Below are 25,450 nucleotides of genomic sequence, written 5' to 3' on the forward strand. Positions count from 1 at the left end.
GTATTGTTAAGGTGAGGACCTGCGTCTATCCCAAGAATGAATATGACGATGACTGTGTCATCACGAGGTTGTTTAATGCTCAGTGTGGCGCTCGATCTTATTATGGTAAATAACACAAAGCATATTTATGAGAGCATATGAAAGAGTTTGCTAGTGAAAAGTGTTACTAATCAGTCGTCATGGCTGCAGCTATGTGTGTAACTGTTATCCAGCTATTAATGTTGTACACTATGTATGTTTTACAGGAGTAACTGATCCTGACAAACTGTGTGATGATCTGCCTCGCCATGTCGGCCTGTGGTTGGATGTGTTTGCATTTGCGGCCATTACCATTCAAACCATCTTGTTTGCCAGCCCATATTGGAGTTACATTAGGGACTATACTATCGCACAACATCTTGATGATGATACTGATCGGTGAGTTGTTTGTCTTGATCAGTTGTGTTGTTGATCAACCTTGGCTTAGGATTACTGATGCTCTACTGAACAAGATCAACACACAAGTCAAGAAGAATAGAGACAAAGAGAAGGAAATGAAAGAAAATATCAGGGAGAGGTGATCACTTATTGGTAGGTGTCATCCTTTCTAACTATAACTCACAGGCTGCTAGCTGTGAAGAAGAAATACAAGACCTCTGTAGTAGAGCACTATCTCAGAGCTGGGGGTGAGATGTTCAGCCACACATGTTGTGTATAGTTGTAAGGTGATATCTTTTGTAGTTGTCCTGCCCAGGCACATCAAGTTCATTGGAGAGGACCAAGCACTGTATCACGATCGTGCTGCCTTAGTGCAACGAGATGTGGAACAGTTTGAAGAACCTGTCTCACCAACAATTGTCATTGATGATGATCAGGGTACTTCAGAAGAGGAGGATGATAGAGCACTTCGTCCTGGTCGATGGAGGATAATTGGTGTGATGTTAGAATTACTGGATAATGCACTAGCGATGGCTGTTGGTTGGCTACGTGGTACCAGTATTTACTATTTTTACATACTGGAACAATTAGAGGCACAGCGTTCTCAAGAGTCACGTGATCTACAGCATGTTCCTGAACTACCTTCACAAGGTCCACAGTTAGTGTCCGCCAGTTCTGAAGACCCAACTCCAGCATCCAGCAGTGAACCAGTATCAGGGGAATCCCCTGTAGACACAGCTCTGTATGATGATAGCTATTTACTCTACAATAAGGAGAAGGTGTATAAGATCTGGGACAGGATAAAACACAGGCCAATGGAACTACTGGTAACCAGCTACTATGCAGTATTAGCTAACACTCAGTATATCTGCTATCTGCTGATAGTCCTCAATGTGACAGTTCACGGTAGTGTATTATCATTGGTATATGCTGTCTTGATGTTTCTGTGGGGATTGTTGTCCATCCCATGGCCAACCAAAAGGTTCTGGCTCACTCTGATGTTCTATAACATGTTTGTGATACTGGTGAAATATGGCTTCCAGTTCCAGCAAGTTGATTGGTCAGGTTCACCCGAGTCTGGACTGTACTGGCCACGAGTGTTAGGGGTCGAGAAGAAGGATGACTTTCTCAAGAATACAATTTGGGACATCATGTTACTTGTGTCTTTGTTCTTCCATCGTCATCTACTACAGGTACTGTAATATAAATGGCTTCAACCCTTAACACTTGCGCATGCCACTGGTGAAGCTAAGTAGATCAAAAGAGTTAATTTTTACCACACATACCTAACACAAACACCACACACACTACTTGGAAGCCACCCACAGCATCAGATACCATGATAGGCAGAGCTCTATGATGAATCCTGGGCCAGTGACAAGCTGGAGGTCACACACGCGCACACGCACACGCACGTACACAAAGCACGCATTATGCACACACACACACACACACACACACACACACACACACACACACACACACACACACGCACACACACACAGCACACACACAGCACAACACATACACACACACACAACACAACACATACACACTACATGCATATATACAATTGACACAAAATGTTATGTTTATTAGGAAACTAAATGCTGGGATATTCCAGGATACTTTGTTGTCACTTCATATGAGGATATTGATGGAACAAGTGCTTGTAAGTGTATTGTATTGCGTATCTAATTATTGGAGTCAATATTTTCACAATCAGTGAAGCTATTGTTCAAGAAGAGATCAGAGATCAGTGTGAGTAAGACAAGCCGTGGAAGTCAAGGAGATGACAGATCAAAGACTACTCAAGATCAGCCTGATTATTACTGGAGCGATCAAGATGACGATGATGATGACAATGATGACGACGATGATGCTGATGAAAATAATTTAATCATTTTAGTAATGTGCGTATTTCATTGCATTACAGACAAGTGCAGTAAAAGTATGTTGAGCCCATGTGTACACTGTGGAACTATGATATGGCCACAAGATTGCTTCCTAAGTAGGTACAGTGAAGCCTGTCTATTCTGGTCATCATAGGGACAAAATTTTCTGAGGAGGTGGCTGCATTATGCAGGTCACTTTGTACATAGTTGGCACATGTGGGGATTTTTATAATGGCCAGTTTAAACAGGTGACCTCTTTATGCAGTGACTTGATTAGACAGGTTTCACTGTAGCTGTATTAGGAAAATCAGTTTGTACACAATATTTCCAAACTAAAGGATAAAAACCCTCTGAATTAACTGCTAAACTTAATTTTTGAGCTATATTATCAATAATACTGTGTGGTTGTTGTGTAGAAAGAACATATTGGTGAACATCAAGTACTTCTACAATCAGATAATCAGTCCTGATGTCAGTCTTGGAGCACACAACTATTACATGTTGTCCTTCATCATGGATACTATCAGTTTTATCATTATTGTTGTCGGGTTCTCTTCTTTTGGGGTAAGTAACGTATGTGTGTAGGTAGAGAGAGAGAGAGAGAGATGGCATGCCATCTTGTAATGCTGCAGTTGGTACTGTTGTAGCCAATAGCCCAAGAATCTAAGCTTGAAGATGTACACTCAAGCTAGTTGAGGAAAACTTACCACAGCATATTACTGCCTCTCTTAATTTTGATCATTTATATATCATCTTGTAGGCGGATGAGGATGAAGGGGTTACTGCTGTTGCCAGTTACATTGAAGAGAACAACATCCCCATCCCATTTCTGATGATGTTGTTTGCTCATTTCTTGTCCATGGTGATAGACAGGTAGGCAATGTGATTTGTGTTTGATTGTGGGTTGGTATTTGTACACACCCTGTAGGGCTATCTACTTGAGGAAGTTTGTCACGGCCAAATTGATGTTCTATTTATTTCAACTGGCTGTCTGGCATCTGTGGCTGTTCTTCATTTTACCCTCGTCTCCCGTCACGGACAAGTTAGCCATTAAACCGTGACACAATATTCTTGTGTTTGACGTGTCTGACATTTTAGGGCCTTCACCGATAATGGATTTTCTCAGGCACTTTACTTCTTCAAGTGTCAGTATTTCATCTTGTCGGCCCAACAGTGTGTGGGGGGTTTCCCCAAGAGGGTACTTGGCTACTTCATCAGTGAACAATACAATATCGTTGCTAGTTTCTTATTCAGAATGTAAGTCACCATTTTGTACTTGTGGAATCAATTGAGAAAGAGTATTCAAGATATAATCTGTTTTGTTTGTTCCTTGAGAAGAAGCACAAAAGAAAAAAAATAGATTGGTGTTGTATTACCTAGAAACCTCCTGCTGAATTCAACATGAGCAGTTATTTTAATGATCTAGCTAATTACCGACATTAATGATATTTTGGAAAACCACTGTGCAAGAAGAGTGCTTGTTGATATAGTACACAGTTATGGTTGTTGTTGAATGATTACCAGTGCTTGACATACGTATAGACAGATTTGAGAGGTGCAATTCTAATACTAACTATCCTAGTATTGTTGGTCCAACTATTTTTTTATTTGTCAATTATTGTGAAACTGTAAGTGTGAAGAACACATCCATTAATCTCTTATATAACTTGTTGGCTTAGGTTTGCTAACCTTTCATGTTATGGCACACAAACAGTACTGCAAATTTTGCTATTGTGTTTTACGTGTGTTTGCCACAGTACAAACACTGGTCGTTTTGATAACATATTGAATGTTCAAGTATCATGGTTCAGTTTATTGTACTCACATGACTGCAAAATGTCAATTATTTAACAACATCAGTGATACTTCTTAACACTGCTCAAAGTTCATGAAAATTATTTTACAGGTACGATTTTCAACTCAAACACCACCATAAGTATTTAAAACAAGCTATTTGTAGTCAATAAATAAAACTGTTTTGGAGAAGATTTTAGTCGATGGGTTAGTAGCAATGCAGCATTATACAGGTGGTACAAAACAACTTTCAGACAGCTCAATGCAGTGGACAACTCTTAAAGTAACCATTTTTTTTGTTTTTTGTTTTCAGACCACTTTTAGAAGCACGTTTTACAAAGCACTTTGGACGTCATTTTCACGGATTTTACATTTATTTTGTTGGCCACAAAATTTTCATTCTATAAAATTAATGATTATCAAGATTAGCCTATACTAGTGCATAAACAAATGTTGATTTTATGCTTCGAAGGTTTGAATGCAACATTCGAAGCTTTGATGAATATAGTATGGTGATATAGCTACGATTAGCTACATATTATGTAGGTGGCATAATTTTGAGTACATTGTAGCTTAATCCATAGTTTTTGTTTTGGCTCCCTTTGGTAAATGGAATTTCTCACGTTGACACTATTATTTGTCTGTTTAACAAGATATAGCAGCTGGAGAAAACACAAAACATATGTAGCTGCTGCTAAAAGACATTATAGTAGTACACAACTCACGAATATTCTTCCTCTACAGCTTGCACTTTGAGATTAGTGGTGGGCGTGGCCACTCGTGGTGCCAGCTAGTTAACTTGTCAGACACCTAGTACAACCACCTTCCATTACTTTCTAGTGTTTCAAGCGTAACTGCCCATGGTAAAATTTTTCATGGCGTGATGAGCAATCGGATTCTTATGGTCTTCTGCTTGCCAGGTTGCGCATGTGCAAAATTCGAACTTCATTCGAATAATGTGCCCTTCGAACCATTGAACGAATGCAGTACATTCGTTTATGCACTATGTACTACATAACAGGTAGCCTGAGTGAAAAATAAGTGATCCACCCATGAAAATCTTTAATCTGCAAAAATTGCATACCAAAAATTTGGTACATATACAGTATTCAGTGGCTACCCATCACTGCTACTATTCATTACAGTTACCGAGCTATTCCATTACTTCCTGAGCTGAAGGAAGTCATGGATTGGATGTTTACTCCCACTTCATTGGAGCTATCCCATTGGCTAAAAGTGCAGGAGGTGTGGTCACTGCTGTATATAATCAAAAACCAGCGAAAATGGGAAAAGGTATGATTAAGGATTGTTATACACTCTCAGTATCTGTTAGTGCGACTTGTTGTTTGTAGAGTGATCGGCGCATGTTGGGTGATCCTGAAAGTTTTACAGCTAAGTTGCTAATGGGTGGAGGACTGTTGATCCTGTTGATTTTGCTGATCTGGGGTCCGCTGTTGATAATCGCTCTTCTCAACACTACTACAATTGGTAATTCTCCAGTGGAGGTCTCGATTGAGTTGAGCATTGGATCATTTGAGGTTATTGTTATTATTGATGTTGTTGATCCTTTGTTGATTGATGTTCATCGTGTGTTGATCATGTATTACTGTTGAGCATGTATTGATATAATAATCATGATGTAGCCATTGTTGACGATGAAAGTAGGGGAGTATGGCATAAGAAGACTAGATGATACAGAGTTTGATTATGTGAGCAGTGACTATTCAAGAAGCAAAAAGGTTAGGAGTACAATGCGTACATGTGTGTGTTTGTGTATATATGAGTCATAACATTACAGTGGAGCCTCAGTTATCTGAAGCCCAATGTCTCAGGTAATGCTAAGTCTGAAACCCATACATTTGTATACAGATCTCTGTTGAAATACTCTAATAGAACATACACATGTACTCGATATATATACTGTATTCATGATATCAACATTTGTTGTAAGAGTGTTCTCTTCATAATTTATGCTAGAGACCTAGCCCAGTAACTGTGAGCTATCAAACTAACTTTCTATTTACAGAGTAGAAAATCATTTGAAGACAGTTACAAACAGTCAGACTTTCGCTACATCTTGTTCTCTGGAAACTCAACTTCTGTGTGGGAGATTAGTCCTCCTGCTCGAGCAGCACTTGAAGATTACCTACAACAGAATGAAAGTGTCTATGTCCCTCTAGTATTTTCTTGGGAGATCACACGGTATGTGTGTATTGTATGATAGTATGTGTGTATTGTATGATAGTATGTGTGTATTGTATGATAGTATGTGTGTATTGTATGATAGTATGTGTGTATTGTATGATAGTATGTGTGTATTGTATGATAGTATGTGTGTATTGTATGATAGTATGTGTGTATTGTATGATAGTATGTGTGTATTGTATGATAGTATGTGTGTATTGTATGATAGTATGTGTGTATTGTATGATAGTATGTGTGTATTGTATGATAGTATGTGTGTATTGTATGATAGTATGTGTGTATTGTATGATAGTATGTGTGTATTGTATGATAGTATGTGTGTATTGTATGATAGTATGTGTGTATTGTATGATAGTATGTGTGTATTGTATGATAGTATGTGTGTATTGTATGATAGTATGTGTGTATTGTATGATAGTATGTGTGTATTGTATGATAGTATGTGTGTATTGTATGATAGTATGTGTGTATTGTATGATAGTATGTGTGTATTGTATGATAGTATGATAGTATGTGTGTATTGTATGATAGTATGTGTGTATTGTATGATAGTATGTGTGTATTGTATGATAGTATGTGTGTATTGTATGATAGTATGTGTGTATTGTATGTGTGTATTGTATGATAGTATGTGTGTATTGTATGATAGTATGTGTGTATTGTATGATAGTATGTGTGTATTGTATGATAGTATGTGTGTATTGTTTGTGTGTATTGTATGATAGCCATCTGGGGGTGGGAATACTTGGTGGTAAAATGAATCAGAGTAGTAGGACAATTTTCATAAGTTTTATAATATAAAAATTCTTTGCAGTGCTAACATAAAGCTGGTGATATACTCTAATAGAGCATCCACCTACCCTTATAAAGCAGTCATAAAGTGATTGCCCTATTAGAATATCTTGATCTTTTAAGCTACAATTTATGCTTGCTGGCTCTACAGTTGCAGAAGAAAACTGATGTAATTAGCTGTAATCACTCCAGGAAATAATAATAGGTTAAGAAATACTGTTGTAGGTAACAATCTGCTCACACTGTATTATCTATGCTATTATGAGCCAGCATAAGCAGCACACCATATGTATACAAATTTTGTGATACATAAATTTTGTGGTTGCTTGGCTATCTGCAAAAATTTCACCCTCAAATGTTTGGATTTAGTGTGTACAAAATCATCCTTGAAAATTAAAAAATAAACTATGCAAATCCTGCATCCACAAAAATTACATACCTAAAAATTTGTTCATATAATAAAAAAAATCAGTGCTTTTGTCCAGAGTGTCCAATTCCACTGAGCACTATTGTACTAATAGCTTTAGTTTGTAGCAATAAATTATTTTATATTAATACAGAAAGATTTCACAAATAGCAGGCTGTTTTATGCACTAGATGCTTCATGAGTATATCCATCAAAATATTTTCTCTAGACCATGACAATTTTAACCATACAGTAGGACTACACTCAGGGGCGGATCTAGGGGGTGGGATTTGGGGGCTAAAGCCCCCCCTTCACTTTTAGGCTTTACTTGATCAGTATGCTGAGGATTGTAATGAATTTTTTTCTTAGTATAATTATATGATCACTAATAATACAAATACTCATAACCCCACCTTATAAACATCTTTCCAAGACATAATCAGTGGATTTATGCTAAAGGTTATGCAACAAGGACCCAGATCAGCATTGGAGGTGTACAAGATCGAGATACTCTAATAGAACAGTCACCTAACTACTCTAATAGAACATTCAGTGTAAGCATAAAAGTTGGTTCTGTTATGGAATCTGCCTGCACCTATACATTCAATGAAGTGCATTGGTCTGTTTAAAAGGCTTGTTTATTTACTTGTGTAGTATTACCAGTACCGGTATACTTAATTCAGGTACACAATTTCCATTGAAAATGCTCTCATATTCAATCTTGTATCATTCAAATTTCAAAATTTTCCAGTTTCAACATTATTATTCTATCATGCACATAATTGTGAGAGGGTGCATCATGTGCTTGGTTGTTTGAACCTACCCAAACTTTTCCATTAGCAAATGCTGCCAAGAGCCATATATATCTAAAGACAATACCGTATAGCTGGTAATTTTCGAAAGGTTTTTATTTTCAGATATTTCGAAGAGGCCCTTCTGTTCGAAAATAAATTCCCACGTCCAGCGCTGGTTGTTCTCCGAAAATAAATCCCCACAAGTGAAAGGAACGATCCAACTTTTGGCGATTTGTTTGTGTATTCCTCGAGTTTTACCTCAGTATTACTGATGATAATGAATAAACTGTATCATTACTGTGCCAATAACCAGAAAACAGGTGATCCAGAATGGGAATTGATGCTAGAATCTATGGTGGATAGCTAGCTACGATCGAGCACGGTCGAGCGCGATCGAGCCAGTGAATTTACTCCACTCGAGACTCCCTCAGTCTTCTCTCCAGTGCACAAGGATGGAGATTATTCCATTAGTAAATCAGTTTTTGGCAAACATTCACACATCTTCATATTTTGTGACAGAATGTCCATTTATTTGAAATCCATCCGGACTTCGAAATATGCACTCTTCGAAGGTAAAATCCTTCAAAATTCTTGTGCGAAATTTTCTGTTTCGAAATAACCCGCTATACAGTATATAAAATATCTACAGGCAGAAATATGCATTTTATGTAGAAATGTCTCCAAATTGCAGTATTTAGCATCTATCTTTCAAAAATTTCCCTGGGGGGCATGCCCCCAGACCCCCCTAGTTCCAGCATGCTGGGAGGTGTGCAAAGCACACCTCCACCCAAGAGATTAGTACCTTGAATTAGACCCCCTCTTTTATAAATCCTAAATCTGCCCCTGACACTTATGCATACATTCAATATATTTGCTCTGGATACCATAGCTGTACTCAACATGTAAGTCATGTTTCTTGTGTAGGGAACCAGAGACTGGGCTGGCATCAGAAATTGTGTCTGGGGAGGTCATCAGAAAGTTGTACCGAAACAACCCTGAGGACATGCAAACTCGTCAAAACTTTGTCAAGCTATTACAAAACCCTGCCTCGGAATCCGTGTAAGTGCTATGCATTCCATCTATAACTAGACCAGTGTTATTAACACTATTTGTTATACAGGTTTCTAGTTGATCTTTTTCCACAGTACATCTATGCGCCAGCCAATGGACCTTCAACAGCCCTTGGTGTTTTAAGCCGTGAGTCCTAATACACCTGATGATATAACATTATTAAGTTATGGTGTGTAGGTGGTCGTTATGTCAACTGCACTGCATCCCTGCGCACTAGAAATGTCACAGTAATTCCAATTGGTGCCTCCTCTCTGGTTTCTATCACTATGGAATGGTGGGCACTAAAACAGAACAGTAGTCACCATGCTGTAATGGGTAGAGAAGACAATGTGGAATTTATTATATACAGTGAGAGGATTAATGATCCTGAATTTAGCTTCATTGCAGGATTAGGGTGAGTTACCATGGTCAATCCACAGAGTCAATTATACTCTGAGCCTATATTATTAGAAAACCCTGGCATTCCCCTAACCATGTGAACATATCATGTTAAAGAAATAATACACTAATTGTTATTACATGTGCATGCAAAAAATTTCAACACGAGTGTGTGTAATTATTTTAACAGAATTATTGGCCTCTATGTCTCTGTGGTACTGGTGATTGGCAGTGCCATACGCCGTTATGTCACTCAACTGCCAAGACAAATCATATATGATGAGATCCCCAACCCAGACAGTCTATTAGAACTTTGTGATGACATATTCTATGTCAGGGAAGATGGACAACTTCAAGAGGAAGAGATATTGGTTAGCAGACTTTTCTTCACGTTCCGATCTTCTGTCAGACTAATAGAAGAGACCAGATGGAAATTAGATTAGCATCCTTATAGCAAATCATCAATTAATTGTATTCTGAATGAATGGTAATATTAATAAGACCAATGATGCACTTTTCTAGTCAATTTTGTAATTTACATGTATAGATAGTCAGTTACTTTGCTTGATATGCTGTAGTCAATATTTGTGATGGATGACCCATGTCCATCCAAATAACATTATGATCGTTGTCTGGGATATGATTAGCAACTGAGATTTCCACGATCTGATAGTTCTCATATCCACTACTCCAAACAGAATGAGGTAGACATCCCATGATATAGGGATCAGTGGCTGCAGCAGTTTACTGAGACAAAAATTATTTTAATAGGTAAATCAAATCCCCTTACCTACTCTGCTATACATGTACAGTGACCGGTCTTTACTTCAATACTTTCCTTAAGCACAACTACCCAGGCCGAGTGGCATTTTCTGGCTAGGATTAACGAAAACTGTACACAGTGTGGATGCATCCACAAATGAAATAGTTAAACACATCAAGAGATTTAAAAGCTCTTAATTTCTCCTTCGTATAGGATCCTTTAGTTTCTATCAAATAGGAGTACACATCTCTGTACAGCAAATCTGGCCACTGCATCATATCATCAAAAAATGGCAGATGCGCTATTCACGTGATATTTTAATGATGTAATAAAGTGCCATACACACACACACACACGATCTATACATGAGCACATTTTTAACAAGTGGTCATGAATTTAGCTACTAATAAAAGAAGTACTCAATCAAGAAAATTAACATGTACACATAGAAAGAACTGTCCAATACAAAACCATTACATTGTAGTCAGTGGCACTGAAGTGTTCAGTGTGTATTCTTGTAACTATCATCGTGGTCTTCAAACACATTGACATTTTTAAGAGACATAAAACAAGGAAAACAATTTCACTGCTCAAAAATCATTCTTCACACTCCTGGAAAAGAGAAAGACACAGTGAAATGGAACAAGCTGGGAATACATCATGTCATGTAGTGATTATATTATTACTCAGCTGTGACTGTAAAGTACAGCATGACTTTGAAACAACATCAGATGTTGTGTAAGAAAAAGTTTTGCGTATTTCGTATACTAAAAAGGAGTACAAACCTTCTGAAGGTATTATATTACAACACAAATACATTAACAGTAGGTGATGTAACCAAGTGTATATGCTATGTGTGTTGGGGCTAGCTACAGTGCACTTGTGAGTTGTAACATTTCTAGCTCAAGAAAGTAGCTTGTACAGCATCTTGTACAACTTGAAACCTTTTGGTTACCAGGGCAACACACCTATCAGTTGTGAGTAATGTGGAGCTATGCCCATTTATTAGTAAGGTGTGCTGTTATCTGTAAGTACACAAGAAGCCATGTTTGTTGTTGTTTACTGGTTTACATGGAGCCATGCCCAGTTTACCCACTAATTGATCACGTATGTGTTGTAGTTTAGTCCTGCAGCTATCCAGCTCCTTTTGCGAGCCACACCCATTTATCAGCAATGTGTAGTACAGCCTGTAGCCATACATAGAGCTCATCCCATTTATCAGTATGTTGTGTTGAAGTTTGTAGGTATGTATGAAGCCATACCCACTTATAGGAAATGTGTTTTGCTAAATGTAACCATATCTACTAATTGAAAGTTAATTTTAAAACTTACCTGTGTTCAAGTTTAATGAAAACTGGTAATGAGAAAATGGAAAACTGAAATAAATAGAAACTTCATATACAAGTATGAGAGTAAAACCTTGCTGAATAGCCACCTTTTAAATAAAGGATCACCTCTTTACAAAAACCACATCATAATAGTGAACCTGTCAAGTAATTAGGTCCCAAACACAGTGCATGTATGACCTTCTTAAGGGTGCTCTGTACAGTTTGTGTAAGGCTTCCCAAGTCACATGGTGAAACAGGTTATCTTTTATGTTGATGGAAATATTATGGTTGTTACTTAGTCTGTAGCTTATTACTGGATTTTTAGCACCTGTGCATTAGGCAACAGGCATGCCCCTTGCTATTCTACACCCTTATGTTTAAAAATAGAACTAGTCTGTCATTTTCACCCAAAAGTCATGAAACTTTTGGACAAGTTACTGTAGTAATTTTGCTAAAAGAGAGCGCTTGCAGTTTTTTGATAGCAATTTCGGGTGACAAATAGCATGGAAGTGAAAAGAAAGATTTGTGGCAGTGTCAAACCGGAAGTTGAGTATCTGATGATTGAGAAGCTAAAAGACAAAAATAAAAATGCACAATAGTTTGTACTGTTTTGTATAGTGTATCATGAAAGTATCAAGGCTCTAGTGTGTAAACTGTAAGACTAGTTCTAGTAATATGTACACGCGTAATTGACAAGATTCATTTTGCTTCGATCGCATTTTCATCTCGCTCCGCCATTTTATTCAGTTGCCATCACGTGATACTACATACCGCATGATGTGCCATGACGTGATGAGTCTTTTGATGTTCATCGCAGCACTGTAGTGTAAACGGGGACAAAGTTACAGCAGGTTTTCTAAGTATAAACAAAGAATCTAGTTTTAAAGCGATGTTTTAACACCTTACTATTGTTCAAGAAAGAAATTTTTGGTACAATCGCCAATCCATATAAGGAATAAAATGGCAGCTGATTTGTGGAAATAGTGCAAGCGAGTGTGGAGATATAAGAATTTGAATGGAGTGGTGTAAAATCTAATGCGTAAGTCTTGGGAATTTATGGATGCACGCACCATAGTAGTACTATTATAGGATGGCTACTTGTTTCATTCCATGTCTGTTCTTTTCTTTTATCCAAGTTATCAAAACACGATCAATTATTCATGATATGTCTCATGATATACACACTATGAGAGAAATACTAATATTTACAAAAGTGTAGCTAGTACAGCACTATTTGAGAAAAATATTCATAGAAACAAGGGCAAAACCCCTCAAATAGTATTGTACTCTGTTACTATTCGAGATTGTGGCACAACTTAGGTAAATATTTAGATGACATATCACTCAAACAATCACCATGTAACAGGGACAGTTTTAGGGGGGTTACAAAAGTTTCCGGAAACCCCTTACTTCAGAGCAGTTGTCCAGCCATTAGGCAACTATAGTTATTAGCTAGTATTACACTGATTCTTCCTTTAGTTAAACCACCTCAAAGCACAATTTATACTCACCAAATTACCCAACAGCTAACCGATACTATCACTTTTTCTTGCAGCAAAACTTAACTGAGGATCACACCCCAATGTTTTAATTCGTTTAGGGTTAATAGTATTAGTAGTAATCCTTCAAGGTTACATGAAGGATAAATGCTAAGTACTATGAAGAAGCAAAGTGTTGATAAGTAGAATCATCAGTGGTGAGTTATGTGTAGGCTAAATAAGCTAACCTTCTATCCCAATTAAACCCTGGGAATGGTAGATAACCCCAGTGCATATATGGAAGGCAACATATAGTTACACATTCAATTGAAAGAAGTACAATCAAAGCAATTGAAGCTTTACACATATAAAACTACAAGCTCAGCAAAAATTGAAGCCATACATATAGCATATACTTGATCACACAAACAGAGCGTGATCAAGTACGTGGGTGGCTGGTTGATAACTACAATATCCTATTTGTGGTGGGGTTTATAACATATATAGCTAAGGATTGAGTAGATAGGTAGATTTATATTTATCCTAGACATTGATATCCAACTAGCTACATAACTATTGGTCTGATTAAAGCTTTAACTCAGATGAAGAGAAGTTAACGTCCCATTGTATTTTACATAGTGCATGCTTTTAAGTTTCCTACAAGAATATTGAAAGCACTGCATATCAGTTTTTTGTCAAAATTTCCGTACAATAAAATTTTATGGCTTCATTTTCTGTAATTTACAGCTGAACTGGGAATAAGGAGAAGGAAACATGATTTTTAAACCATACTACAGAAATATTACAGAAATATTACTTTCTTACGTCTTGATAATCACTTAGGCCAGGCAAACTTCTGAGATAAAACAGCTGCAATGTCATCCACTGCTTCATCACTAATATCGTTGTTTTTCATATCAAACTTTGTCAGAGTTGTAGTATTTTGTAGAGCTCTTGCTATCTTAATGACACCTGCTGTTTGTAAATTATTTCCACCTAGATATAGCTCTTGTAATTTAGTATTATGAGATAAAACAGCTGCAATGTCATCTGCTGCTTCATAACTAGTATTGTTGTTTTCCATAGTAAACTTTGTCAGAGTTGTAGTATTTTGTAGAGCTCTTGCTATCTTAATGACACCTGCTGTTTGTAAATTATTTCCATCTAGATATAGCTCTTGTAATTTAGTATTATGAGATAAAACAGCTGCAATGTCATCTGCTGCTTCATAACTAGTATTGTTGTATGTGATACTAAATGTTGTCAGAGTTGTAGTATTTTGTAGAGCTCTTGCTATCTTAATGGCACCTGCTGTTTGTAAATTATTTCCACCTAGACCTAGAACTTGTAATTTAGTATTATGAGATAAAACAGCTGCAATGTCATCTGCTGCTTCATCACTAGTATTGTTGTTTTCCATAGTAAAGTTTGTCAGAGTTGTAGTATTTTGTAGAGCTCTTGCTATCTTAATGGCACCTGCTGTTTGTAAATTATTTCCACCTAGACCTAGAACTTGTAATTTAGTATTATGAGATAAAACAGCTGCAATGTCATCTGCTGCTTCATCACTAGTATTGTTGTATGCGATACTAAATGTTGTCAGAGTTGTAGTATTTTGTAGAGCTCTTGCTATCTTAATGGCACCTGCTGTTTGTAAATTATTTCCACCTAGATATAGCTCTTGTAATTTAGTATTATGAGATAAAACAGCTGCAATGTCATCTGCTGCTTCATCACTAGTATTGTTGTTTTCCATAGTAAAGTTTGTCAGAGTTGTAGTATTTTGTAGAGCTCTTGCTATCTTAATGGCACCTGCTGTTTGTAAATTATTTCCACCTAGACCTAGAACTTGTAATTTAGTATTATGAGATAAAACAGCTGCAATGTCATCTGCTGCTTCATCACTAGTATTGTTGTATGCGATACTAAATGTTGTCAGAGTTGTAGTATTTTGTAGAGCTCTTGCTATCTTAATGGCACCTGCTGTTTGTAAATTATTTCCACCTAGATATAGCTCTTGTAATTTAGTATTATGAGATAAAACAGCTGCAATGTCATCTGCTGCTTCATAACTAGTATTGTTGTTTTCCATAGTAAACTTTGTCAGAGTTGTAGTATTTTGTAGAGCTCTTGCTATCTTAATGGCACCTGCTGTTTGTAAATTATTTCCACCTAGACCTAGAACTTGTAATTTAGTATTATGAGATAAAACAGCTGCAATGTCATCTGCTGCTTCATAACTAGTATTGTTGTTTTCCATAGTAAACTTTGTCAGAGCTGTAGTATTTTGTAGAGCTCTTGCTATCTTAATGGCACCTGCTGTTTGTAAATTATTTCCACCTAGATATAGCTCCTGTAATTTAGTACTATGAGATAAAACAGCTGCAATGTCATCTGCTGCTTCATAACTAGTATTGTTGTATGTGATACTAAATGTTGTCAGAGTTGTAGTATTTTGTAGAGCTCTTGCTATCTTAATGGCACCTGCTGTTTGTAAATTATTTCCACCTAGATATAGCTCCTGTAATTTAGTATTATGAGATAAAACAGCTGCAATGTCATCTGCTGCTTCATAACTAGTATTGTTGTATGTGATACTAAATGTTGTCAGAGTTGTAGTATTTTGTAGAGCTCTTGCTATCTTAATGGCACCTGCTGTTTGTAAATTATTTCCATCTAGATATAGCTCTTGTAATTTAGTATTATGAGATAAAACAGCTGCAATGTCATCTGCTGCTTCATAACTAATATTGTTGTATGTGATACTAAATGTTGTCAGAGTTGTAGTATTTTGTAGAGCTCTTGCTATCTTAATGGCACCTGCTGTTTGTAAATTATTTCCACCTAGATATAGCTCCTGTAATTTAGTATTATGAGATAAAACAGCTGCAATGTCATCTGCTGCTTCATAACTAGTATTGTTGTTTTCCATAGTAAAGTTTGTCAGAGTTGTAGTATTTTGTAGAGCTCTTGCTATCTTAATGGCACCTGCTGTTTGTAAATTATTTCCACCTAGATATAGCTCCTGTAATTTAGTATTATGAGATAAAACAGCTGCAATGTCATCTGCTGCTTCATAACTAGTATTGTTGTTTTCCATAGTAAACTTTGTCAGAGTTGTAGTATTTTGTAGAGCTCTTGCTATCTTAATGGCACCTGCTGTTTGTAAATTATTTCCACCTAGATATAGCTCCTGTAATTTAGTATTATGAGATAAAACAGCTGCAATGTCATCTGCTGCTTCATCACTAGTATTGTTGTTTTCCATAGTAAAGTTTGTCAGAGTTGTAGTATTTTGTAGAGCTCTTGCTATCTTAATGACACCTGCTGTTTGTAAATTATTTCCACCTAGACCTAAAACTTGTAATTTAGTATTATGAGATAAAACAGCTGCAATGTCATCTGCTGCTTCATCACTAGTATTGTTGTATGTGATACTAAATGTTGTCAGAGTTGTAGTATTTTGTAGAGCTCTTGCTATCTTAATGGCACCTGCTGTTTGTAAATTATTTCCACCTAGATATAGCTCCTGTAATTTAGTATTATGAGATAAAACAGCTGCAATGTCATCTGCTGCTTCATAACTAGTATTGTTGTATGTGATACTAAATGTTGTCAGAGTTGTAGTATTTTGTAGAGCTCTTGCTATCTTAATGACACCTGCTGTTTGTAAATTATTTCCACCTAGATATAGCTCCTGTAATTTAGTATTATGAGATAAAACAGCTGCAATGTCATCTGCTGCTTCATCACTAGTATTGTTGTTTGTGATACTAAATGTTGTCAGAGTTGTAGTATTTTGTAGAGCTCTTGCTATCTTAATGACACCTGCTGTTTGTAAATTATTTCCACCTAGACCTAGAACTTGTAATTTAGTATTATGAGATAAAACAGCTGCAATGTCATCTGCTGCTTCATAACTAGTATTGTTGTATGTGATACTAAATGTTGTCAGAGTTGTAGTATTTTGTAGAGCTCTTGCTATCTTAATGGCACCTGCTGTTTGTAAATTATTTCCACCTAGATATAGCTCTTGTAATTTAGTATTATGAGATAAAACAGCTGCAATGTCATCTGCTGCTTCATCACTAGTATTGTTGTATGTGATACTAAATGTTGTCAGAGTTGTAGTATTTTGTAGAGCTCTTGCTATCTTAATGACACCTGCTGTTTGTAAATTATTTCCACCTAGACCTAGAACTTGTAATTTAGTATTATGAGATAAAACAGCTGCAATGTCATCTGCTGCTTCATAACTAGTATTGTTGTTTTCCATAGTAAACTTTGTCAGAGTTGTAGTATTTTGTAGAGCTCTTGCTATCTTAATGGCACCTGCTGTTTGTAAATTATTTCCACCTAGATATAGCTCCTGTAATTTAGTATTATGAGATAAAACAGCTGCAATGTCATCTGCTGCTTCACCACTAATATTGTTGTTAGAAATGTCTAGACAGGTCAGAGTTTCACAAGTTCTCAAAGCTTGTGCAATTTTAATAGCACCTGTAGCCTTTAAATTACTTCCACTTAGCTGAAGCTCTTGTAATTCAGTAGTATTTAATAAAAAAGCTGCAATATCATTAGCAGCTCCATCATTAATGTTATTGTTCACAATAGCAAACACCCTTAAAGATGATACCTTTTTGAACAAATTTTTAAGCCAAACTGCAGCTTTAATGGGAACAGCACTTAGATATGATGTACATGACTGACTATTGTGACACACGACAGCTGCTATATAATCAGCTACAACATCCAGTGGATTAGTCTGATGGTCAATTATTGAGGCATCATTCAACAAGTAGGCACCTTTGGAATGCAAATTTGACCCACAAAACTTGACACTCTGAATGCTGGCAGCCAAAGTGGATAATTTTATATCAGTATACTTACCATTATAAACACTGAAATTAATATTGGACATTTTTATTATATTAAATTTTTCTTTTATCACCTCAATCATGTCATCATTCAACTTGCAATCAGTAAACTGAGTGCACAGGATGCAATCTTCAGTGACATACACAGCAATCACCTTACGTTCTTCTGGCATGTAAGTAACAAACAATTTTTCATCAAGTAAATTAGCAATAGAGTCTGAAGGAATAGCATTTCTTATTTTATTGCTAAATGTGTTAATCATATCCATTGTTGTTCTATCATACAAACTATCGATGGGAAGGATTAACTCCCTAGTGTTCCATGTCTTACAAATGTTACTTATTTCACCAACAGATTCCCATTGGATATTATTGTAAGAAAGGTCAACAAATTTAGCCTCATAATGTTTAGCATGAGAATGAAATATTTCACATAAGACATTGCAGCACTTGTCATCAATGTTACAGTGTGATAAGTTAATAATTTTCCACTGTTTATTGGGTGATCTTAATAGTAGAACTGCAAGTGTGTGTATATCGTTAGGTGTTAAGGATAGGTGACTGAGATCAATTATTCCTCCCTGGAAAATGTTCTCAACAGATAAAAGCATATCATTTTCAGCTTCTGCCGAACAGTGCAATAAATGGAGACATTTAATTTTATCATTTAATATTTCACTGGATATAGTCGTAGACCTTACCAGGTGGGTGGGCATATTTAGCTGCCTACCAGAAAGGAAATCATTGAAAACAATTCTATTACCACCAGTTATGCCAAAGTACATTATCCAAGTGTTGAAATAGTGAACATCCCAAAATGTGTTATTGAGTAGTTTTAGCTGTACTTTGTCTGATAGTGAGGCAATGTGATGGGCTGCCATGTATTCTTGAATGGAAAAATGGAGGAAATGAAATGATTCATGATCATACCCACCTCGTGGTTTAAAATAATTAGCATGTTTTAATAAGCCGAGTCCATGCCAGTTAGCAGGAGTAAGGTTAGCATCTGTTGCTTTAACTTCAGCAGCTGTGAATACTAACTGATCCTTTTGTAAGGCAAGAAAAGCAAACTGTGACAACTCCTTAACCACTTGATCATATGGAGGGGGCAGGTCATTGAAACTGGCTACAGTAGCAGTTGATACTTTTTTATTTTTTTTAAGAAAATGAATGATTGTCATTATAATAAAATTTTCAAATAATTTAGTTTGTGTTTTTGGTAATGTATCAATGTCATCTTCAGTGAGGCAAAGTAGTATGCTCATGTTTAGTGGAATATAACACAATGTGCTGAGAAATGGATTAGATTGTAGAAAGCTTTCAAGTTTTTTGATCTTTTCACTTTGATCACCAAATGCACTTTGGACAAAAGCAAGTCGATCCTTCTCAGTAAACCCTAACACTTCTGCCCTACGGTCCACAATATTGTGGAGGTGTGATGAAGCAGATGGACGAGACGTAATCACCAGACTACATTTTGTCAACTTTCTACGACTAACAATATCATTTATAAAAGAGCAGTCATTATCTTTTGAAACTTCATCATATCCATCGAGCACAATAGTAACATATTTACCATGACTTTCAACAAGCCAATCAGTTATTTTACTTATTAGCTCATTACCTTCACAAAAAATATTAACAAGTGATCGACTGTCATCAATATTTTTGACCTCAGGGTCACTCAGAAATATCAAAAATAGTAACTTGGTGTTGTGTAGTATAGTGTGATTGGCCCACTGTAAAGCAATTTCTTTGCTCAAAATAGTTTTTCCTATTCCAGGCGCTCCTTCAATCAGTATCAAAAATGGACGAGGAGTAGCTCCTTCAAATGGACTAAATAATTCGCTAACACTGTTAATGGTCCTACCATAAACTGCTACACTATTCACAACCATTTCTTGTGCTACAGTAGTGACTTCAGTTTCAGTCCGTCTTCCCTTGTGATGGATAATAGTTAATGGAGTGTAGTGTTTAGGGTGGTAGGGTGGCCAGTCATCCTTTGGTGGAATATATCTGTTTTGAATATAGCGTTGACACAACAGATCAGTGGCTAATTGAGTGTGTTTATCACCTACAAAATTGAATAATAAAATATTTATTACATACAGTAGTAGGAATCACAGTTGTTATGGTTGATGCTATCTATCTCAATGGTACAGCTAGCATGGAACATTTGGGATACAAATGCCCAATTACGTTAGAGTTCATTTAAGTGCTGGGATTATAGCTACAAACACGTACAAAGAAATTCTATCTTAAAAGTGCTTTGTAAACAATTGAGATACTCTAATAGAGCAGTCATTATGTAATAGTTATGCCATGACGCCACATATATTGAGCTGTGTAAAGATTCATTGTGGGTAGGATAGATTCGAATATCATACAATCCGGTAGTAATGTAAGTAGGGATCTCCCCCTAAAATGATGCATTCCCCTTCCCAAAATGTCCACCCATAAAAAAACATCATAGGAACATATCACATGATGAAATGCACTTTTACGGAAGTCATAATGTTACTAATGTCAGATATAGCGTCAAAAACAATAAAACTCTTACAGAAGAATGAATACTAAATTTTAAAAAACTGCTGAAGCTCAAATTTTAGTCTGCCTGCCTGACCACAGTCACAAAGCTAGACATTGAACAACATCATATGGAGATATAAAAAAAACTCATTTCACCATAATTGGTAAACACTTTGGGGACAAAGGGTCAATTAATATTCTGGCTAACATGTATCTTTTGGTGTTTCAACAAGTGTCTAACCTTTGTGCTTTGCCTTACCTTCAATCATGCAGATTGTCTTCTTCCTCATGCAATGCCACTGTACTGAGGTATAAATTTTCCGCATCGACATTTTCTGTACTTAGAAGCCTCAAAATTGTATAAAGTACTCGCATTGCAGTAAGAGGTATTACCATAGATCTATGTACCATAGATTTAGTACATAGATCTATGGTATTACTACTAGTAGACACTGTGCCGGTATAATGCTGCATGATGGGATTGACCACATTCCTTTAGGATCTAGCAAACACCAATTAATGATGGACAACCTGGAATGCCCTTTGCTGTACTTATGGCGATCAATCATATTGGTCATGTCTCCTTCTAGGCCTGCGCCGATTATGCTAGCATAATTTGGGGCATAATAGGTAGCTAAAAGCATCAGCATAATGCCAGCATAACAGGCAAATTTTTTGTGCATTGTTTATCAGAGAAGATGCAGAAAGGGATAGTGTGCAAACATGGTAAAAATCAGATTTACAGCTATGTTTTGAAAAAGAGATTAGTTAAAGATCGATATACTCTAATAGAACAGTCACTGCATAATGAAATATCCTAATAGAACGCTCACAGATGCATTAGCTACTCTAATAGAGTAGTCAAGACACAATTTTACATGAGCATATTTGGAGCATAATGGGACACAACTGGGCATAATTGGAGCATAATAGGAGAAATTTGGAGCAATGCTCAAAAGCATAATACGCAATTTTACAAGCATAATAGGCTCAGGCCTATCTCTTTCTGGGAGATGAAAATCTCAGGAACATTTCATCAACTAACTTCCTAGCCACTGTAGTAGCTTCTTGGTTTGGCAGGGGAAAAGCTTCCATATATCTAGTGAAGTAAACTGCTACTACTAAAATGTATCTGTTCCCACTGTCACTCTCTGGTAGAGGTCCAACTAAGTCTGTAGCCACTATCTGCATGGGGTAGCTAGCAGTAATTGTTCCCATGGGGCACACCGAGCAGATATTTTTCTAGTGGTACAACTGACACACAGGATTGGCACCAATTTTGAACATCAGCATAATGGCCTGGCCAGTAAAAACGTTCCTTCAATCGCCCTAAAGTTTTCTCACAACCAAGACGGCTACCTCCTATTCCCTGGTTAAGTTCTTCAACTATCTGTTGGTTAAGTTGTTTCGGTACAACAAACTGTAACCTGTCTTGACTATGATTCGGCTATGCATAATGACACTAGTGTTGTTCCAGTATACTTTTACTAATCCTTATACTTTGGAAAAGTATAGCCCTTTTTCTGTTAGTATTACTTACTAATACTGTACCAAATGTTGGATGATTTACTAAAGAGATTTACTGATTTACTCATAATATCTTTACTGATAGTATTGTATAAGTGGCTCATCATTTATTCCAGCTGAGTTCTATGAACTTTGAAGATTTCTTTTCAAAGCCACCACAAGTAGGCGAGCCTTAAAAGTGTTTTTTTTTGTGTGCGCTTAGGCTCCAATAATCACTTCGCTTGTTTGATCTATCAGTATTAGGTAGTATAAAGTGCATAAATTTAGTGGTAACTGGAACTGTTGGAGCTCATTGTAACTGTTTGGAATTTGGATGCCAGAATAACCATTGAAGAGCATAGAATGGATCCGTTAGATCACCACAGTAGCCCATTCTGAATCCTTAACTGATCCCACTACTGGCCCAAATGATGGTACTCCAGTCCTTGGCTCTTAGCATGGCCATCTGTAGGCTTCTGTCCAGTTTCTTTGTCATGTAATACCTTTCCCACAACAAAATCATCTGCCTGTCACATCACATGTCTTCCAGGGAATAACCACCAAACTGCTCTAATGCCTGTCTCGCTGGCATCTGTGTCAATTATGAAGGGCTTGGCCCAATCTGGCATTGCTAAGATAAGAGCTGTTGTTAGGCAATCCTTTAGTGGGATAAAGGCCTGCTCACATGTATCTGTCCATTTAAAAGCTTCTTTTTGTTCAGTGGTTTGGTGTAAGGGCTATGCAATTGTTGTAAAATTCTTAATAAAGTGTCTGTAATAGTTCGCCAAGCCAAGAAACTGCTATACTTGTTGCATAAATTTTGGAATTGGCTACTCTTTGATTTTTGATGGCTTGGAAGGATCAGGTCATCTACCCTTGGCAGGGGGTAGACATCTTTGTGTGTTACAGAGTTCACCTTTCGATAGTCTACACAAAATCGAGTAGTCCCATCCATTTAGTTGACTAAGACAATTGGAGACGCCCAGGGACTTTCGGAGGTGGAATTATTCCTTTAGTTAACATTTCTTGCAGTAGTGTCTGTACAGTTTGCCGCCGTGGGAGTGGGATCCTTCTGGCTTGTTGCCGGATAGACATTGCATCCTTTGTGTCAATGTGATGCTAGAACACTTCAGTTTGTCCAGGATCATTTGGACCTTGTCCTATAACATCATACACAATGATAGCACTGTATAGTAAGGACCACAAAGGAGTAGGCGTGGCCCACAAAATAACAACACCCAAAAAACAGTCTCAATTTCCCCTGACAACGATGAGGCAGTATTGGCTAGGTAAAAGTAAGCCCAAAAAAACTTAGATCAACCCGAACCACTTTCAACAAGTTGCTACGGAACTCAAAAAAAATTAATATAACAGAATTTTCTAGTGACTGACTGACTGACTGACTGACTGACTGGCTGATGCCTTCAGACAAGATTAACTCAATAACGGTTAAGGCTACGGGCTTGATTTTTTCACTGTTCGACATCGCTTTGACCTGAGAGGTGCCTTTTGGCACACTGCAGTACGTACAATGCATTCTTCATGGACTTACCAGTGTCCTCCTTTGTGTTCCATTCATCTTTGCTGACAGCGAAAAGTATCGATTTGGTGGTAGTACGTGATGGCTTCCCTTCATAACAGAAATCGTCCATATTTTTCATAGTGGCTATTTTGTTAGCAGAGGTGCTTTTTGATCAGTTCTTGATTCATGCAGCTGTGTAATGGGTTGAACATTGCCAACAACAAAGCATAGTGGATACTTCACTTTTCATCCGGATGATAATGACTGGGGTACGCGGCACCATTTCTTTCGGTATGTGGGGATTGCAGAGGTGCTTTTTGAATAGTTCTTACTGTGTAATGGGTTGAACATAGCTGACAATGAAGAGTAATGAATACTTCACTTTTCATACGTTAATTAACATAGCTGGGGAGCGCTGCGCCATTTCTGATGAGGTATGCATGGGTTCACCAGTCACAATTATTTGCAAAATAAGTCAACAATCAAGTACACCAAAAATTTTTGGAATTTTCAACTAGGGTAGGGACCATAGCACATCGCTAAAAAGTACTGAAACAAGTTGGAGTAGTCCATGATATTAAATCACAGTAAAGCAATAAGAAGTGTTATATCCCTACTGTGCATTTTTGGTGACAAGAGTATTGAGACATCAATGCAAGAAACTGTTCCTTTTGAGTCTCAGTTACATCACTGGGTAAAGGGTTCTGCAAATTGACAATTAATTCCTCCATACTCAGTTCTTCATTTCCTGGATAGTTCTCTCACAAGCACTGCAGATGGCTTCTTCTATAATCAATTCAGCATTTGCAATCTTTGTGTGTCTTTGGTAGATTATCTACTCGTATTGTTCTTTTGGGATTGAGATGCTTCTGGCCACACAAATGGGTAGCTCCTTTAAACTGGAACCCTCCAGAAGTGCCTGGGTCTTTGGAGTGTATACATGCCATGATTTTCCATTTCACTTCTTGGTGGTATAGTTGTCTTCTTAAGCACAGTGACCTTTGCACACTGAGTGTCAGATTGTATTGGTTTAGCTGTTAAAGTTACCGTCTGATCAGTTATTTGGATTTTACCACCTGCAAGATCAAGCACACATTTTTTGGCTCCAAAAATCCAACCCCAATATGGTTTCAGCAGTAATCTCAGTAGCAACTATAAATCCATGATTGAAAGTTGCTTTCCCAATAGTAACTGGGACAGAAACACTTCCCTCTATTCTAATTGGCATACCATTGACCCCCACAATTTGTTGTGTTACAACCGGGTTCAGCATATCTTCAGCCTGCCTTAGCTTATCCCACATTTCCTTATTCAACAGTGATACCTCAACTCCCATGTCAACCAGAAATGACACAGGGGTGTTATAGATATTGCAGGACAACACATAACTTGAACGTTTGAGGTACATTCTGTTCTGGTAAACTACTAGTGTGAGGTGCATTTTGTGTGGTGTTTCCAACTGTAGCAGTCTCTTGTTGTACTGGTGCAGCATTTCTAGGTCTGGCTTGAGCATATCCCCAGGAAAAATGGCCAGATTGACCACAATGATAGCAGATGACTTATCTTGTCTGATTGTATTGGCTTCTTGGCATAGAATGGAAATCATTAATTCTCTGGGGTCTTATTTCCAACTGTTCTACTTGCTGTACAAGCATTTGCATCATACAAGCAGGTCCTTCTGTTTGGACTGGATTG

General features: G+C 37.1%; 2 protein-coding genes across 8 annotated transcripts in view; one reads left to right on the forward strand and one right to left on the reverse strand.

Annotated features, from left to right (window-relative positions):
• Positions 1-10,278, forward strand: part of LOC136262787 (piezo-type mechanosensitive ion channel component 1-like) — a 52,622-nt gene extending 42,344 nt beyond the window's left edge. For both annotated transcript variants that reach the window (XM_066057189.1, XM_066057190.1), the window contains 19 exons: positions 12-105; positions 246-417; positions 467-556; positions 604-665; positions 721-1,610; positions 2,017-2,089; positions 2,144-2,330; positions 2,729-2,876; positions 3,073-3,185; positions 3,241-3,354; positions 3,411-3,569; positions 5,252-5,399; positions 5,459-5,644; positions 5,750-5,845; positions 6,133-6,308; positions 9,228-9,362; positions 9,424-9,500; positions 9,552-9,768; positions 9,943-10,278. In XM_066057189.1, the coding sequence (XP_065913261.1) occupies positions 12-105; positions 246-417; positions 467-556; positions 604-665; positions 721-1,610; positions 2,017-2,089; positions 2,144-2,330; positions 2,729-2,876; positions 3,073-3,185; positions 3,241-3,354; positions 3,411-3,569; positions 5,252-5,399; positions 5,459-5,644; positions 5,750-5,845; positions 6,133-6,308; positions 9,228-9,362; positions 9,424-9,500; positions 9,552-9,768; positions 9,943-10,195 (3,390 nt within the window). In that variant the 3' untranslated portion in view covers positions 10,196-10,278. The remainder of the gene's footprint in view (positions 1-11; positions 106-245; positions 418-466; positions 557-603; positions 666-720; positions 1,611-2,016; positions 2,090-2,143; positions 2,331-2,728; positions 2,877-3,072; positions 3,186-3,240; positions 3,355-3,410; positions 3,570-5,251; positions 5,400-5,458; positions 5,645-5,749; positions 5,846-6,132; positions 6,309-9,227; positions 9,363-9,423; positions 9,501-9,551; positions 9,769-9,942) is intronic.
• Positions 1-25,450, reverse strand: part of LOC136262786 (protein NLRC5-like) — a 67,930-nt gene that overhangs the window by 22,601 nt on the left and 19,879 nt on the right. The window contains exons 3-5 of one of the 6 annotated variants that reach the window (XM_066057188.1): positions 17,150-20,272; positions 14,147-16,477; positions 10,787-11,127 (exon numbers count right to left, since the gene is read on the reverse strand). In XM_066057188.1, coding sequence (XP_065913260.1) covers positions 14,157-16,477; positions 17,150-20,272 — 5,444 coding nt within the window. In that variant the 3' untranslated portion in view covers positions 10,787-11,127; positions 14,147-14,156. Of the gene's footprint in view, positions 1-10,786; positions 11,128-14,138; positions 20,273-25,450 lie in introns of those variants that run through there. The other 5 variants (XM_066057186.1, XM_066057187.1, XM_066057183.1 and 2 more) reach the window with 5 other exon arrangements.

Source organism: Dysidea avara, chromosome 8 (genome assembly GCF_963678975.1).
Source record: "Dysidea avara chromosome 8, odDysAvar1.4, whole genome shotgun sequence".
Lineage (NCBI taxonomy): Eukaryota > Metazoa > Porifera > Demospongiae > Dictyoceratida > Dysideidae > Dysidea > Dysidea avara.